Consider the following 17,069-nt stretch of genomic DNA (forward strand, 5'->3'; position numbering starts at 1 on the left):
GCGGCTTTCATACAGACGGTCGGTTACACACACAAATGAGCTTGTGCATGTCAAAACAAGTACACATATCAGTCCGTGGGACACTTTTACTTGTTCTTACCATTGCAACAGAATAGATATTCTCGGGCCAAACACTGAGTCAAGGTACAACACAGCATTCTGGGTCAAAGAGAGACGAGGGGCGGATGGGTGAGAGGACGGAAGCAGAGGGAATTAGGCCAAAGAATGAGTGGAGGAGTGGAAGGGGTTAAAAGAGGATAAACAAGTCAAGGGGCAACACGAGAGAGGGATAAAAGTGGGTAGAGAAATGTGAATACCACATACCACAATGAGCATGCATTAGGGAATAAGAGAAGTAAAGGTCCAGTAATCTTAATATTGATAAGTGTGTGTGTGTGTTTATATATATATATATATGAAGAGTTCAGATGCAAAAACCTCTAAATGCCATCTGAAATTTTCATCTAAAATTAGGATTTTTATCAAGGTCCTATGCTTAGGTTGAGTCATTTTACTTTAATTGTGATGTGCAGGTCCTTTTCCAGGCTAGTAAAGTGAAATAACTGAATATAAATATAGGAGCCTGATAAAAATCCTAATTTTAGATGAAAATTTCAGATGGCATTTAGAGGTTTTTGCATCTGAACTCTTCATATATATATATATATATATATATATATATATATATATATATATATATATATATATATATATATATATATATATATTCAAAATCACATTTTTTTCTTCTGGATGTCTTTGGTTTGCATGACGTCACATGTTTCTCGGATGTTTCTCCTGAGGCTGTGTAAAGTCGTGTTTCTCCTCTAGAGTCTTAGTGTGTGCTCAGATTTGCCAAAGCACCAAATTCTACGAACCTGATTTCAGTATGAACTCCTACATTGCTCATCCAATTTTATTTATATCAGCAAATCTTACATTATTTTTTTTTTTTGTTTGTCTGTTCTCATTAAACATCTGAGGCAAAGTTGATACTTCAATGAAAACTAATCAAGACCTCTGTTAAATAAGTAGCCTATATGGGAGAGCAGCCTTTATGGGATATTTGTGAACAAATTTGAGCAATGCATTCCTGTGTGAAGTGATAAATGAGTCATTAAATAATTTCACAAATAAAAAAAAAAAGTTACCTGAACGCAAATCTCAATCACATGGGTGCCAACAATGGACTCCACGTATGTTCTCAACCCGTCCAGAGGCTCCAGAATAACAGACCCCAAACCAGAAGTGAACTCTTCAACAAACCCGTGACACAAGACCGACCGAACCAGAACCAAAAACCCGAAGAAAAGCAGCTTTTCAGAACCTCTCGAGACAACACTGTGAACAGACATCCTTAAAACCCCGGATCTACGAAAAAAAAATACACGGAATAATCGATGTGTAACTATAATAACAGATCGGGTTTGTCTAGCGGTCGTCTTTGCGTTTCAGTAACCTTGAAAAAAATAATTAATGAATGTACTACGGGTTCTTGATTGAGAAAACTAAATGGCTGAACAACACAACCAAAAAAAATTAATAAATAAAAAACTGTACAATTAGATGTCATATGCTCAGTTTGTCATATATATTACTATAATTAAGTTCTCAAGCATGCTCTTGCCAAGGGGCACTTAAAAATAGCGCCTCGATTACTGTATGTGGTATCGTACAACAAAGCGTTAAGTCGATAAAATAAGATACCATTTAATTTAAAGAAACAATCTAATGCAAAAAATATTGCTTTTTAAAAAAAACAAACAAAAAGTCTATTTATTGGCGTTTCTTGAGCGAGTATCCGAGCTTGATCCGGTTTGTGAGGATCTGTGGATGTTGAAGGTGTCTGAGGAGCTGAGTGCCCCCGCCTTCTGCATTCCTGCGCAGGCAAGAGAAACCCGTTCACACGCTGCTTTAGTTTAAGACACGAGGTGTTTCAGTGGTTTAGACACGAGCTGATAGATTTACAGAAGAGCTGAGGGGCCTGTGGATCTGCACTCCTGGGCATGTGCCTTTAACTCACATTGAAGACCAGATATGACGAGAATGAATGAATGAGGATATAAACCAACTGTTTAAATGAGCCTACGTCTCATCATACATCAAAATATAATGAATAACATTACACTCACAATTATTAGATTAAACACTTAATTTGTCGGTGTCCTTGTTACATTTAGGCTGTTTATTGTATTGTGTAATTTACTCTAAAAAGTAATTGATTACTAAATAATTATCTTTGCGTCATTTGATTACTGTACTCATACTGTCTCTTTAAAAAGTGTTGGATTGCTTCTTACCAGTTACTTTAGGTAACACTTTACTATTGGGCTATGATAACAATAAATTATGCATAATTACATGCAAGTAACCCTAAGCCGAACCACAAAGCAAGTACATGTAGTTATTAATATTACTCCTATTACTTCAATGTATATTTACACTCTAACAAGAACACCTTAAAATAAAGTGTAACCTTACTTTCTAAATTCCAGCTATATCAGCCTTGGCTATTTGAACAATACACTGCTCTTTTAATTCAAATAAATATATATATTTTTAACTAAATAAAAAGTTGCATAATGTATTATTCTTGAATGACCAAAGGATTTAAAGGAAAAGCCCTACATATGATTAACATAAGATTTTAAATTTAGATGTTAGATTTTGTTAAACACACCATTGCTTTATATAGAATTATTCTATGGTTTATAAAGAATTTAATGCAATTAAATCAGAACTAATTTAATTTCAGAAAAACAGTGTAATCTCTTACTTTTAATTGGTAATAATAACAATGAACTATGCATGCAACTAACTCGAATCCAAACCCTAAGTTTAATTATTACCCAGTACTTGTACTAAAGGACACCTTAAATTACAATGCAACTACAAATCATATTAGTGTTTTTTTACTAGTCAAATTAGGTTTTTTTTTTCCATTTTGCTTTAAATCATAGAAATATAGTTTTTGTTTTCTGCATTTGGCCTACTGTTTCTTACCTTATTGAACGTCGTAATGAACACTTCTGCAAATTATGATCATACCATTTAAAAACAATGTGAAAAGAAACATGGTTGCAGGTTTGAACTCCACACGGTTTGATTTATAAACTATCATCACTGCATAAAATGCTTAATCAAACATAAATCCAGAAGAATATACTATAAAAACTGTTTTAAGCATCAGCTAAATCACATTAGTGACGACTTAAATAAAGCTTGAAGAAATAATGTCAATACATTTCAATATTTTAATGGGTTTCAATAAAGCAGTTGCACAACCATCACTACAGGCAGTCAAAAAAAGAAGACGGTACAAAAATCACAACACCAGCTGATCAGCAAACTGAACGCAAATGAACTATTGCCCAGTCGACTAGGCAGTTTGTCTTCAATGACAGGTCTCTCTTACGTGGATGGGTTCACACTGGCTCTAGGTTGTAAATGCAAAGTTGAGGTGGAATGGGAGATCTGGTCGAGGCAGTTTTAACTTAAAAGCGAACATTCAGGACACTCCTGGAAGCAAGAAGCAGCATTTGTTGTAAGAAATGTTGGCTAGGACAAACCTGTGGAATGCGATCAGGTTAGTTCTGCTAAACCGACGCTAGAACATTTTGAATGAAAAACAAGTGGAATGTTAAACTGTTGATGTTCGCCCAACGCTACAAGACGAAAGCCGGCCTCTGAACAGTGTTGAGCAACTGGACCAAACAGATGCAGATGAATCGTGAACCTCATCCGATGTAGATGCGATGGAAATCGTTGGCACCAAATGCGGCATTGCACTTTGGGCACTTCCTCTGACGGGTGTCGTAGCGCGTCTTCACGCACTCGAAACAGAAAACGTGGAAGCACTTCGTCAACACGGCGTCCTTTACGCGTGAATTGCAGCATGGACACGTCAGCCGGGCCTGTGAAACAGAGAAATACAAAGATCCTTCAAAGACATGAACACAAAGCTCTTTCTGTTCCTCTATTCAACTGGACAACGCAAATGACCTTGTAGTCATTTATTTCTTCATTCAGGATCTCGTCTCCATTTCGGATGTTCTCCGCAGGCTTCTTGGCCTTCTCGATCTTCCTGCGAAGTTTGGATATGTCCTCCTATGAGGTCAAAGAAACATCAGTTTATACGAAATTTGCACAGAATAGCCATTTTTACTCAATAAAACACAAAATACATCACTTTCTATCGACAGATGACAAACATCATTAAACACTGCCTTCATATTTACTGAATCAAATCCGATATGTGACCCTGGACCGCAAAAAAACTGTCAAAAAGGTCAATTTTTCGAAATTGAGATTTATATATCTGAAAGCTTTCCATTGATGCATGGTTTATTAGGATCGGACAATATTTGGCCAAGATATTTTGATATTACTAATCAAAAATTAAGTTTTAATATATTTACAATAGGAAATTTACTAAATATCTTCATGGAACATGATCTTTACTTAATATAATAATAATTTTTAGCATAAAAGAAAAAAAGATAGTTTTGTATTTTTGGCTATTGCTACAAATATACCCCAGTGACTTCAGACTGGTTTTGTGCTCCATGGACACATATTTGCTTCTTATTAATTTTGGGGTGCGGTCACTTTTATTACAAAATGCAATACATTTTTAAGCATTTTTGTCATTTGTAAAGTGAAAATGTCTTGTATTATGCCTTAAATCACCAGGAAAACTGCCACAACGACATGATTCCTATCTTCCTTTGAGCCAGGATACAAGTATTTGTTCAGTTCTCAGATGATTTTAATATCTGAAGACATGATTTAGGACAAATCCTGATTTTGACTTTTTTTTGTCCCCATATTGTATACTGTAAGCACATGTAGTGATACAACTGGAATACTTATTTTTGTCATTAAATCTAAAACATTCAACATTAAAGTCAATACAAACAAACATTCCTATAGCCAGATATCAGATATCTTTGAACCTAGTATCATCAGATGATGTTATATTAGGTCAAGTATGCTGGCCTGTTACACATGACATGTAAAGCTGTACCCACCTGTGCACGTCGGGCATTGAAAGACTCCTTTTCTCGAGAAATGCTGTTTTCAATCACCTCCTCTCTGACTGAACTCAACCTCTGCTGCACCCCTTCCAGCTGAGTGCGCACCTCCTCCGAGAGCAGCACCGACTCCTGCGCCTAAAACAGAGTTAAGAGATTTTTAATTGATACTTTCCCCCCAGATAGTATTTATGACTTTGCACGGACACAAAGACAAAGAAAAGGAGAAAGAGAAGGAGCAGAGAGAAAGAGAGCGGGTGACTCGTGGGAGTACTAGAGGCGTAGCAGTGAAAGAAGAGCGGGAGAAAGCCAGCACCAGCAGCAGCCAATCAGAAGACCTAGCAGCTGAACGCTGCGCTGTGATTGGAGGACCCAAACGCAAGGAGATGGAGCAGCTCAAAATAGTGCGAGTGGATCTAAAGTAAGTCATTCTGCTTGATATATTGATTATTATGGTGAAAAGCAGTTCATCTGCAACTGGTATGTGGTTGTACCTTGCGTTTGTTCATCTCTAAAGCTTGTGTGCGGAGCCCCAGCTCCCTCTCCGCAGCGTTGATGGTGCCCTGCAGGAGGCGCTCTTTCTCCTCCAGCTTCCGAACCACCTGCAGCTGCGCATCCACCTGAGAGCAAAATACATTTTTTAATTAGACATTTTAAATATCTTATAAATATATATATTTTTTTAAATTTGACAAAAGATGACACTTTTAATAAAGTTAGAAAAATGGCATTACAAAGGTAACTTTAAGGAGTCAAATATCACCCCGTGATGAAAAGGCTAATTTTAAATCATTATTTGTAATTATTATTTAGAAGGTGCACCTTACTGTGCTCCTAAAAAAAGCAAGCATAGAGCCCTGATGGGGGGGTCCTTTACATTCAATTAAATCTCTTTGAGAAATGTAGATTCCCTAAACAAATTTCCATATAAAACTGATGTAACACTTTCATGTAAAAAAATAAATAAAAATAAACACCTATGCAACTTGCCAAAACACCCGGTCAATCTGAAGACCATAAAAACAAATCACTGTCCTCAAAACAGTTGACTCGAAGATGAAGCCACCTCACAGCCCACCTGTGTTTTGAGTGTGAGCAACTGGTCAGCCAGCTCCTCTTTCTCTTCCTTGAGGAGCTTGTGGATCTGGTTGGATTTGATGCGTTCGCTCATGAGTTTGAAGTTGGCGTCATCTTTCTCTCGGAGCTGCTGCATCAGACGGATGTTCTGCTCCTGCATGTCCTCAAACGCCTGGCCAGTAACGTCCATCTCACTCAGCAAAGCGTCTTCCTCCTGAGAGAGAGAGAGAGCGATGATTGAGAATTTTCCAGAGTGTTTGTCGTTCATTACTCAGTAAATCACAGCTCTACCTGTTTAGCCAGAGAGAGTTTCTTATTGAGTATATCGATCTGCTCCTCCACCGAGCGGATCTTTCTGAGCGCCTCTTCATCGGCCATCTTCTTTCCTTCCCTCCTCTCCCTCTCCTCCAGCTCTCGCAGTCGCTGACGGAGCTCCTCGGCCTGCACAAACACACACAATATGAGAATAAACAGGTTACGGCTGAACTACTTCGATATATGATTCATCTGTTGATCATTTCTTCTGATATTCTTAAACAATGTGCTTCCGACAGTGTACCTCTGACTTGGCCTTCTTCTCCGCAGCCATCAGTTGTACTTTATCTCTCTGTTCTTTTGGTGCGGAGCGGTACATATCCAACAACAGCTTCATCTCCCGCTGGGACTCTTGGGCTTTCCTGTATCATAATCACATCATTATTAGCACTTCCCACAGCCATTTTCATAATAATCAATATATCAAGCAGAATGACTTACTTTAGATCCACTCGCACTATTTTGAGCTGCTCCATCTCCTTGCGTTTGGGTCCTCCAATCACAGCGCAGCGTTCAGCTGCTAGGTCTTCTGATTGGCTGCTGCTGGTGCTGGCTTTCTCCCGCTCTTCTTTCACTGCTACGCCTCCAGTGCTCCCACGAGTCACCCGCTCTCTTTCTCTCTGCTCCTTCTCTTTCTCCTTTTCTTTCTCTTTCTCTCGTTCCTCCTCTTTCACTACGGTCTCAGTGTCTGTACCTGGTTCAGTCTTTACGGTTACACCTGAAGAGAAAACAATTATGTAAATAAGCCTGTCGATAAATCAATTAATCGCACAATTAAAAAAAATGAGCTCGATAATTTTTTCAGACGCGATAATTTATTTTTTCAATTTTTATTTATTTACACTATGTTAAAACAGGAGGATTTTCTGCTATTTACACTACTTGATGCAAATAGTGGCACTCATCTGTATTGTAGCACATTCAAAAATAGTATGCAATAAATACGTACTGAGTGTAAATTACAATACATCCCCTCCTACACCTACTCTAATACTACCAACTTTTTGATCATCTCCATCATTTTCATTGAAAATAAATGCCTTTCCGTTGTGATCTGAGATTTGAAAAGGGAGAAAAAAACAAATGTTGTGCAAAAGGCGGATTTGAGCTCGGGTCAATCGTGTCAAAATGCCTACAGCGCGTGTTTACCATCTACACCACTGGAGCTGTCGTCACATGACTGTGGTTTGTTGTGTTGACCACCCTAATCACACGTTAACAAGGCGGCCTATTTGCACCTAATGTAAACCTAATGTAAAGAGTGTGTACCGGTGGTGCTGGGTGTGGCAGAGCCGCTCTCTGGCTCAGTCTTTACGGTAACGTCAGCCGTCGGGGCAGGAGTGTGTGGGGAAGCGGTCTCCTCCTTCACATCCATCTCTGTGCTGGACTGGGATTGGACAGCAGCATTACCTTTGGCAGCACGCAGCTAAAAGAGAGGACAGAAACCTCAGCAACTACTTATATTTGAAACTTAAACATATTAAAGTCAATAAGTTTGTGGTGTAACCTGGCTGAGCTCTTGCTGCGCCTCTCTCAGTCTGAGTTTATATTTCACCACCTCTCCCTTCAGCTGCTGGTTATGAGTCTGCAGTGTGCTGATCAGATGTCTCATCTCCCGGTTTATTGGGCCTGAGAAAGAAGCAAAGAGTACTACACACGGTCAATCAAAAAGCTGATCTGAGCAAAAAGAGACCAACATCATTACCAAGAGACCAGAGGAAGTTTACCTGCTTGTTCATTCGCAGCTAATGTCTGCTCGAATTCGATCCTGAGCATCTCGTACTCCTTGCGCACCTGTGCCAGCGTGTCTTCCAGCTGAATCACTTCGGTACGGACCTTGCGCTGCAAGGACACCTCGTCATTCTGAAACAGACACACATAAGTTATCATCTCATGACAATAACATCCTCAAATTGTGACAGCCAGCCAACCTCTGTATATGAGCCTGCCTCGTCTAGCATCCCTGAATTCACTGTTTACACACATCATCACTCCATGTACCTCCATGTGGTCCAGCTGGCGCAGGCGGGCCGTCCTGGTGGTGTTGAGTCGAGCTTTGGTCTCGTCCAGCTGAGATTTCAGCACTAGTGACTCATTATAGAGCACAGAGAACTGAGACTGCAGACAGCGATACTCTGCGCTCTCTTTGGCCACCTCCTCGGCCCTGGACAACAGCTCCACCTGACGGAGAGAGAACAACACACGGCTTCTCAGTGATCATGAATGACTCCGACAACATTAGAAAGTGCTCTACCCTTCAGACGTTTGGGGTCAGTGTGATTTCTCTCATCAAGAAATCTCTTACAGCTACATGTATGTGAATAAAAACAGTAATGTTGTTAGTATTTTTAAATAATTGTTTTCTATCTGAATACATTTTTAAAATACTATTTATTCCTGTGATACAAAGCTTTACTTTCAGCATCATTACTCCAGACATGATCTTCAGAAATCATTCTAGCACGCTGATTTGAAGAAACATTTCTTATTATCAGTGTTGAAAACAGCTGTGCTACATAATAGCTTTGTGGAAACCATTATTATTTTCTTTATTTCAGAATTCATTGATGAATAGAAAGTTCAAAAGAATAGGATTTATTTTAAAGCATCCTTTCAAATAAAAGCATTCTATATAAATAAATAAATAATCTTCCTGACCCCAAACATCAACTCTTGTGCAGTTTATTTGACTTGGTGGCATTAACATCATGGTCTAATCAACCTGAGATATATTTCATTATTATATTACCGCTACCACACAATTTGTACATTCTAATTTTTAATTTCATTAAACAATTTCATGTTTATTTTGAATAATCTTTTGTTCTTTCTATTCTACAATTATTTTTCGTTACAGGAAGCTGCAGAAACTTCCACTGAAACTAAAGAAGTGTTTTGCTCTGTTCCAGAGTATCTGTGTCTTCAAGCGTTAGCCTCTGAAGAGTTGACTGCTTCTGAACATCATGTTTAATCTGGTTTTGCCTGAGCAGGATCCAACACTCACAATAAACAAACATAAGATGGATCTGACAAGGTAATGTGTATGCAGGCTTTACCTTCATGTTATTGTTCTCCTGGTACACCGTCTGCAGATCCTGCTGGAGCTTCTGCAGCTCACTGAGCCGATTCTCCGCCAGCTCCCTGTTCTGCTCCAGCTCACTGTTCATCTCCTCAAACTAACAAGAGACCAGAGAGGATTTCATGCTACATTACACATCAGTGTTAGACACTGCACAGATACCCTTATGTGACAAACAGAACAATAAATGACCAACTTACATTACAACTTTTGAATGATCGTGTACATTTACTAGAGCCAAAAACATATATTAAAAAATATATGATGCGTCTGCTTGAAGATTAAACAAGCCTCAATACTCAACTGAAGGATACTACAGCGTGCAAACAGCTGCTTGCTTCAGGTTTACAGTGAGATTCATTCACACTAAACATGCACATGACTGGTGGTTTACCTTTCTTTTGTTAATCGTGATGGTTCCACATACGCTGCTTGCCTCGCCATACACCTTATAACCTTTACTGTTCACCTGGTTATGAGGGAAGAGCACAATATCAGCTATGACACATTGTAAAACAATAAAAATACTGTATCTTGGGTTTACTACTCCAAATAAGAGCATCTTGATATATGGCAGTGGCTTTTTCAAAAATCCACTGTCCTTTGCTATTATTTGCAGGAACCTAGATTACTGTAACTGACATTAAATTACTGCTTAAAGTCTGTATCATCCATGAAAGTTGTCTAAATCAGCAAGACCCACTCACCCTTTCCAGCACCTCTACAAGGTGTGCGTTGAGCCGATTCTCTCTCCGTCTGATCTTCTCCATGTCCCACTGCAGCTCCTCGATCAGAACCTGCAGCTCACTGATCCTGTTATCAGCACGATTCGCCGCACGGCCCAGCGGACGAGACTACACACACACACACACACACACAGTGTGAGCACTCAATGAGGTGACACGCTTCCCAGATAAAACATGTCCACAGATCAAGCACCAACCTCGCTGGTCATGTGACTGTGCTTCTGCTGGAGGCTGTCGGTCAGCTGGCGCAGACGTTCATTCTCACTGGTCAGGAGCGTGTTGAGGCGGACAGCGACATCCCAGAGACTGCCATCTGAAGGAATCAACAAGAATATGCACATTAGACGTGACCCGTGATAAGTTTTTTTCGTTTAATTTGATGGACGGTTTGTCTCGCCTGTTCCAGACTCCACATCTTTCTTCAGTTGGTCGACTGTGTTCTTCAGGTTCTCGTAGATTTCGACCACACGCCTGGCCTGTTTGCAGCTGGACTCCAGTCGCTCCTGCAGCTCTGCGTCGATCTCCTCGCTGCTGCTGCTGGCCAACATGGCCAGAAAAGAGCTCGCTGCCTCCCCCTGTTGACCTGTATCAAACATCACTGTTATTAGCAAGTGTCTCAATTTGCACATTGTTAATGTTACTGCTGCTGCTGCTGCTATTATCATCATATAGTTGCATTCAATCAACATGTTACTGTACTATTATTTTGCACATAAATTAATACTGAACACTTGCACGTACAGATGTACATAGTCTATATTTCTATATCTACATAGTTTATATTTCTACTGCATAGATTTATTTTATTGTTTTTTATATTTGTCAAGCCAAGACTCAAGATCCAGATCAAGACATTAGGCAAATTTTCCCCCCCAAATAGTAAGCAGTTGATTTACATCTATAACAGTTTCTGGTACCTCTGTCCTTTGCTCTCTCCTGGTTTGAGTCTCCGTCCGGCTCCGGTGTTCCAGGTGTTACGCTCCGTCCTTCAGGAGGTTGGCTTTCCACAGGCTCGCTCCCGGATTGGTCGTAGCGACGCACAATTAATCGCACATTTTCATCGAACTGGGAGAGAAAGGAGGAATAGAAATCAAGATTAAAAATGGCTGTATTTGAGAGCGATGTAACTCCAGATTATACAGACTGTAAATATCACCTGGTTCCAGTATCTGTTGAGAATCAGCAAACTGGCATCATCTGTCGCCTGACGAGTCTCCAACCTCTCAACTCTCTCTCTCAGTTCATCCTCAATCACCTACAGCAACACAAGCATACATGGATTTATGTGACTGAATCACTGTTTCTGCACCATTTTCAGTGGAAAACTCAATCTATAACAATAATGGTTTAATATAGTCCATTGAAAAGTTTGGGGTTGATCAGGTTTTTGAAAAAAAGGCTCTTAAACTCATTTATTTGATCAAAAATACAGTAAAAACAGTAAACCAGTTAAATATTATCATGCTTAAAAATAACAGTTTTTTAAACTATTTATTCCTGTGATCAAAGCTGAATTTTCAGCATCATTGCTCCAGTCTTCAGTTTCACATAATCCTTCAGAAATCATTCTGATATGCTGATCTGATGCTTAAGAAAGATTTCGGTAACACTTTAGAATAAGGTTCCATTAGTTAATGTTACTTAATGTATTAATTAACATGAACAAACAATGAATAATACATTTATTACTGTATTTATTCATCTTCGTTCATGTTAGTTAATGAAAATACAGTTATTCATTGTTAGTTCATGGTAATTCACAGTGCATTAACTAATGTTAACAAGCACAACTTTTGATTTAAATAATGCATTAGTAAATGTTGAAATTAACATGAACTAAGACTTATAAATGCTGTAGAAGGATTGTTCTTGCTTAGTTCATGTTAATGAAAGTAGTTAACTAACATTAACTAATGGAACCTTATTCTAAAGTGTTACCAAGATTTCTTCTTATCATCAATGTAAAAAAACAACAGTAATTTCAGGATTCTGTGATTAATAGACATTTCAAAAGACTCAAATGTATTTAAAATAGAAATCTTTTGTAACACTATACATATAAAGGTCTGTATCTACCTGTCTTTGGTCAAGGGCCACTCCCAACTTCTTGTTTTTGATCTGCAGAGCTTTAATATCTTGCTCTTCCTGCAAGAACGAAATACAGTGTCAATGGGAACCAAATGACAAGAAACCAGTTTTAAGATCCACAATCCATAAATGAAAAGATTTAGAATGAACTACTCCATAAAATAGTCAAACTCTCATATAACAGAGATTCAGATGATTCACACAGACAGGCTCGGGACAAAAAACACTGGGGCACCACAAAAAAACCAGACAGCTCAAATTAAGCACGAAGATCCCAGGAAGCATCTGACCTGGTTGGACCCTCCTCCCAGTTTGATGACTGTTTCGACAGCGGTGCTTCCTCCAGACGCAGTGCTCATCCCCTCTCCATCCTCACCGCCCTTCTTCTTCTCTGGAGGAGCGCCGAGGGGAGCAGAGCTGCCGGCGTCACTGGGGCGCTTCTGACCTGACATCACGCTCCTCACTGTGGAGCAGGGCGAGAGACCTTCAGTTATTAAAACAGGTCTAAGTTTACATTTAGTCATTTAGCAGAAGCTTTTATCCAAAGCGACTTACAAATGAGAACAACAGAAGCAATGAAAATCAACACTTGCTAACACAAGTCTCAGTTAGCTGTACACTTATCAATTTTTTGTGTGTGAATTATAAAATAAAAAGTAAACAAATCGATAGAATAGAAAAAGGACACAGAAAAGGCCTTTTTTAAAGAAAACAAGAAGTTAGAAAACAATTTTGTTAATTATATAGTAAATAAAAAGAAAACTAATAGATAGAATCGCAAAAGAACAGAGATAGCTAGTGTTAGAGGCTTTTTTAAAAGTTAAGTGTTTTTTTATTTAAAGAAAACAGATAGACAAAATAGAATTAGAATAGAGAGTGCTAGAGTTAGATGGTTAAAGGGTTAGTTCACCCCAAAATGAACTCGCTGTCATTAATTACTCACTCTCAAGTCGTTATAAACCTGTAAGACCTTCGTCAGAACATGAATTAAGGTATTTTTGATGTAATTCGTGAGCTCTCGGACCCTCCCATATACAGCAACACAACTGAAATGTTTCCGGGTCCACAGAGCAAACGTAGCAAGGACATCAATAAAACAGTCCATATGACATCAGTGGCTCATTTTCAATATTACGAAACCATGAGAATACTTTTTGTGCGCAAAGAAAACAAAAATAATAACTAAATTCAACAGTTCTTCTTCCCCGAGTTACTGTCTTCCACCATTTTGGAGAGTATCACAATGCATACGCAATACTTTACTCCAAGTGTAAACAACAACGATTACACAGATTACGTTCATGCGTGCGCTTTCCCCCTCGAACGTAAATAACGATGATTATGTTCTTGGATACTCTCCAAAATGGTGGAAGACGTAACTCGTGGAAGAAGAACTGTTATGCTATTAAATTATGCTATTTTTGTTTTCTTTTAGGGCTGAACGATTTTGGAAAATAATCTAATTGCAATTTATTTTTATTTTTATCCAATATTGTGCTTTAATATGCAATTATTTTTTAAAGCTCTTTATGTTCTGTATTAGTCAACCAAGAAAAACTATAAATCATTGTATAGTTTATGACCAACACAATATTAGAAAGATTAAACAGAAAAGTTATTTTCTGTAGGCCAGGCCTTTGTTACAATGAAATTAGGTTATGCATGAATTAAGATAAATGAAATTTTTATTAAACAAATACAATCACAGTAGTGTATTAACTGATTTGTTGAACTTTGCAACACTGTCACTGCTTGAGTAATTTTAAAGTGCCGTTTTAAAGTACGTTCATATTATACGCTTTCAAACATTTCCGAGCATAGCGTGCCAGGGTTGCTACTTGTGCTTTCTCTTGCCTTACTTTGATATCTACAGCGATCGAGTCGAACACTTCTCTTTACTCTCGTGTCACATGACCAAGTGGAATCAGCCTCTGTGGTTGAAAAATCATGTTTTTCATATCGCGATATTATCGCAAATGTAATTAATCATTCAGCACTATTTTCTTTGTGCACAAAAAGTATTCTCGTAGCTTTGCAATACTGAAGATGATCCACCGATGTCACATGGTCTGTTTTATCAATGTCCTTGCTATGTTTCTGGACCCGGAAACATTTCAGTTGTGCTGCTGTCTATAGAGGATCAGAAAGCTCACGGATTTAATTAGAAATATCTTAATTTGTGTTCACAAGATGAACGAAGGATTTACAGGTTTGGAACGAAATGAGGGTGAGTAATTATTGATACCATGTTCATTTTGGGGCAAACTAACCCTTTAATTAAAGATGGAAGAGATGTATTTTAGCCATTTCTTGAAGATACAATACACTGGCTAGTATTATAATAGTAATAACAGTTGTTGCTGTTATTACTGTATTATTCATGTTGCATTACAAACGCAATGGATGAAATCATAATTATTGTAATCGCATAACAAAACTAACAATATTTTAACCCCTCAAGTTACTAATATTTCAGATTTCAGTCTTTACTTCTAGTATAGTTTAGTTGTTTATGTTTTAATTATTATCAACTATAGTAGTAATATAACAACATTTTTATTAGTAGTAGTATTAAAATATCTCTAAACATTACACTAAACCTAAACTGATTTAATTGATTATATCTGATGGTAACATCATGGAAGCCTGCCTTAATAAATAACATGGTACTGAATGGTTTACATACTACTTCAGAAAACAGAATGGTATTTTATTGTTAAAGGGATACATTAACACATGTAGCCGTCATTAATAACACGTCCATTACGCAAATTTAAGAAAATATATGATTTGTAGTTAAACCGCGTCGAGCCGCGACAGCGATCTACGAAAACACTGCGATCTGACGCCTCTCAGCGATAAAACTCGATGTGGATTGTTTAATAACGCTCTAACGGAGCAGGTTTTGCACTTGTGTTAATTTCTTACCTAATTTTGATTTCTACTGACTGAGAAATGGTTTTGAGGATGTAGCTGTTGCACTTCATCCATCGGCCGAGCCCTCGCCGGAAACACTTCGCTGCTTCTCTTCTGCTGCTGACGCTGTCTCCAGAACTGCAGCGCCGCCACGCGGCGGAGGGACGAATCACAGCGCCACAACTCCGAAAATCTAACTGCAAATTACAACACAACTTAACCCCAAACGTTTTTTTATTGCATTAATTAAGAGGAGATGTGGCTTGGATTAATTTAGCATGAGATGTTAAAGGAAATCAATATTTTTTTGTAGCCTAAATAGACGCTGCATTGTCTGTATTATATTCATCAAATAATCTGAATCAAATCAGTTTCCACAACAAAATCTATTTAGGCAACTGGTAAGGTGCTGATCATATGATTAGAATATCATCAAAAAGTTGATTTATTTAACTTATTACCATTAAAATGTGAAACTTGTGTATCATATTCATTCATTACACACAGATGGATATATTTCAATTGTTTATTTCTTTTAATTTTAATGATTATAACTGACAACTAAGGAAAATACCAAATTCAGTATCTCAGAAAATTTGAATATTGTGAAAAGGTTCAATATTGAAGACACCTGGAGCCACACTATAATCAGCTTATTAACTTAAAACACCTGCAAAGGCCTTTAAATGGTCTCAGTCTAGTTCTGTAGGCTACACAATCATGGGGAAGACTGCTGACTTGACAGTTGTCCAAAAGACGACCATTGACATCTTGCACAAGGAGGGCAAGACACAAAAGGTCACTGTAAAAGAGGCTGGCTGTTCACAGAGCTCTGTGTCCAAGCACATTAGAGAGGCAAAGGGAAGGAAAAGATGTGGTAGAAAATAGTGTACAAGCAATGGGAATAACCGTACCCTGGAGAGGATCGTGAAACAAAACCCATTCAAAAATGTGGGGAAGGTTCACAAAGAGTGGACTGCAGCTGGAGCCAGTGCTTCAAGAACCATTACACACAGACGTATGCAAGACATAGGTTTCAGCTTCGCATTCCTTGTGTCAAGCCACTCTTGAACAGAAGCGTCTCGCTTCAAAAAGGACTGGACTGCTGCTGAGTGGTCCAAAGTTATGTTCTCCAATGAAAGTAAATTTTGCATTTCCTTTGGATATCAGGGTCCCAGAGTCTGGAGGAAGAGCGGAAAGGCACACAATCCACGTTGCTTGAAGTCTAGTGTAAAGTTTCCACAGTCAGTGATGGTTTGGGGTGCCATGTCATCTGCTGGTGTTGGTCCACTGTGTTTTCTGAGGTCCAAGCCAAGGTCAACACAGCCGTATACCAGGAAGTTTTAGAGCATTTCATGCTTCCTGCTGCTGACCAACTTTATGGAGAAATAGATTTCATTTTCTAACAGGACTTGGCACCTGCACACAGTGCCAAAGCTTCTGGTACCTGGTTTAAGGATCATGGTATCCCTGTTCTTAATTGGCCAGCAAACTCGCCTGACCTTAACCCCATAGAAAATCTATGGGGTATTGTGAAGAGAAAGATGCGATATTCCAGACCCAACAATGCAGAAGAGCTGAAGGCCACTATCAGAACAACCTGTGCTCTCATAACACCTGAGCAGTGCCACAGACTGATCGGCTCCATACCACGCTGCATTGCTGCAGTAATTCAGACAAAAGGAGCCACAACTAAGTATTGAGTGCTGTACATGCTCATACTTTTCATGTTCATACTCTTCAGTTGGCCAAGATTTCTAAAAATCCTTTCTTTGTTTTGGTCTTAAGTTATATTCTAATTTTCTGAGATAATGA

The 17,069-nt window shown here is 38.5% G+C and overlaps 1 protein-coding gene across 2 annotated transcripts; it reads right to left on the minus strand.

Annotated features, from left to right (window-relative positions):
* Positions 1-3,240: 3,240 nt before the first annotated feature.
* Positions 3,241-15,446, minus strand: rnf20 (ring finger protein 20, E3 ubiquitin protein ligase). 2 transcript variants are annotated; one of them, XM_052574872.1, is made up of 22 exons: positions 15,267-15,446; positions 12,629-12,801; positions 12,327-12,395; positions 11,407-11,505; positions 11,168-11,315; positions 10,648-10,833; positions 10,448-10,563; positions 10,212-10,358; positions 9,899-9,973; positions 9,482-9,601; positions 8,427-8,606; positions 8,153-8,288; positions 7,933-8,054; positions 7,695-7,851; positions 6,867-7,143; positions 6,670-6,787; positions 6,402-6,551; positions 6,112-6,324; positions 5,528-5,653; positions 5,031-5,171; positions 4,003-4,107; positions 3,241-3,914 (listed from the first exon to the last, which is right to left on the minus strand). In XM_052574872.1, exons 2-22 carry the CDS (start codon positions 12,788-12,790, stop codon positions 3,738-3,740), a joined length of 3,024 nt encoding a protein of 1,007 aa, XP_052430832.1. In that variant the 5' UTR covers positions 12,791-12,801; positions 15,267-15,446; the 3' UTR covers positions 3,241-3,737. The 2 variants fall into 2 exon arrangements, with proteins under 2 accessions (XP_052430832.1, XP_052430831.1); XM_052574871.1 differs by having other exon boundaries at positions 7,933-8,075; positions 15,267-15,431.
* Between the last annotated feature and the right edge of the window lie 1,623 nt (positions 15,447-17,069).

Source organism: Carassius gibelio, chromosome B14 (assembly GCF_023724105.1).
Source record: "Carassius gibelio isolate Cgi1373 ecotype wild population from Czech Republic chromosome B14, carGib1.2-hapl.c, whole genome shotgun sequence".
Taxonomy (NCBI): Eukaryota; Metazoa; Chordata; class Actinopteri; order Cypriniformes; family Cyprinidae; genus Carassius; species Carassius gibelio.

Bases quoted from the DNA above. Each gene is read 5' to 3' on its own strand.
- rnf20 (XM_052574871.1), bottom strand. From the start codon at position 12,790: ATGTCAGGTCAGAAGCGCCCCAGTGACGCCGGCAGCTCTGCTCCCCTC. The intron at 7,852-7,932 runs GTTACACCACAA...CCTCTCTTTTAG, and splicing joins CGCAGCAAGAGCTCAGCCAG to CTGCGTGCTGCCAAAGGTAA. The intron at 6,325-6,401 runs GTAGAGCTGTGA...TCTCTCTCTCAG, and splicing joins AACTCTCTCTGGCTAAACAG to GAGGAAGACGCTTTGCTGAG.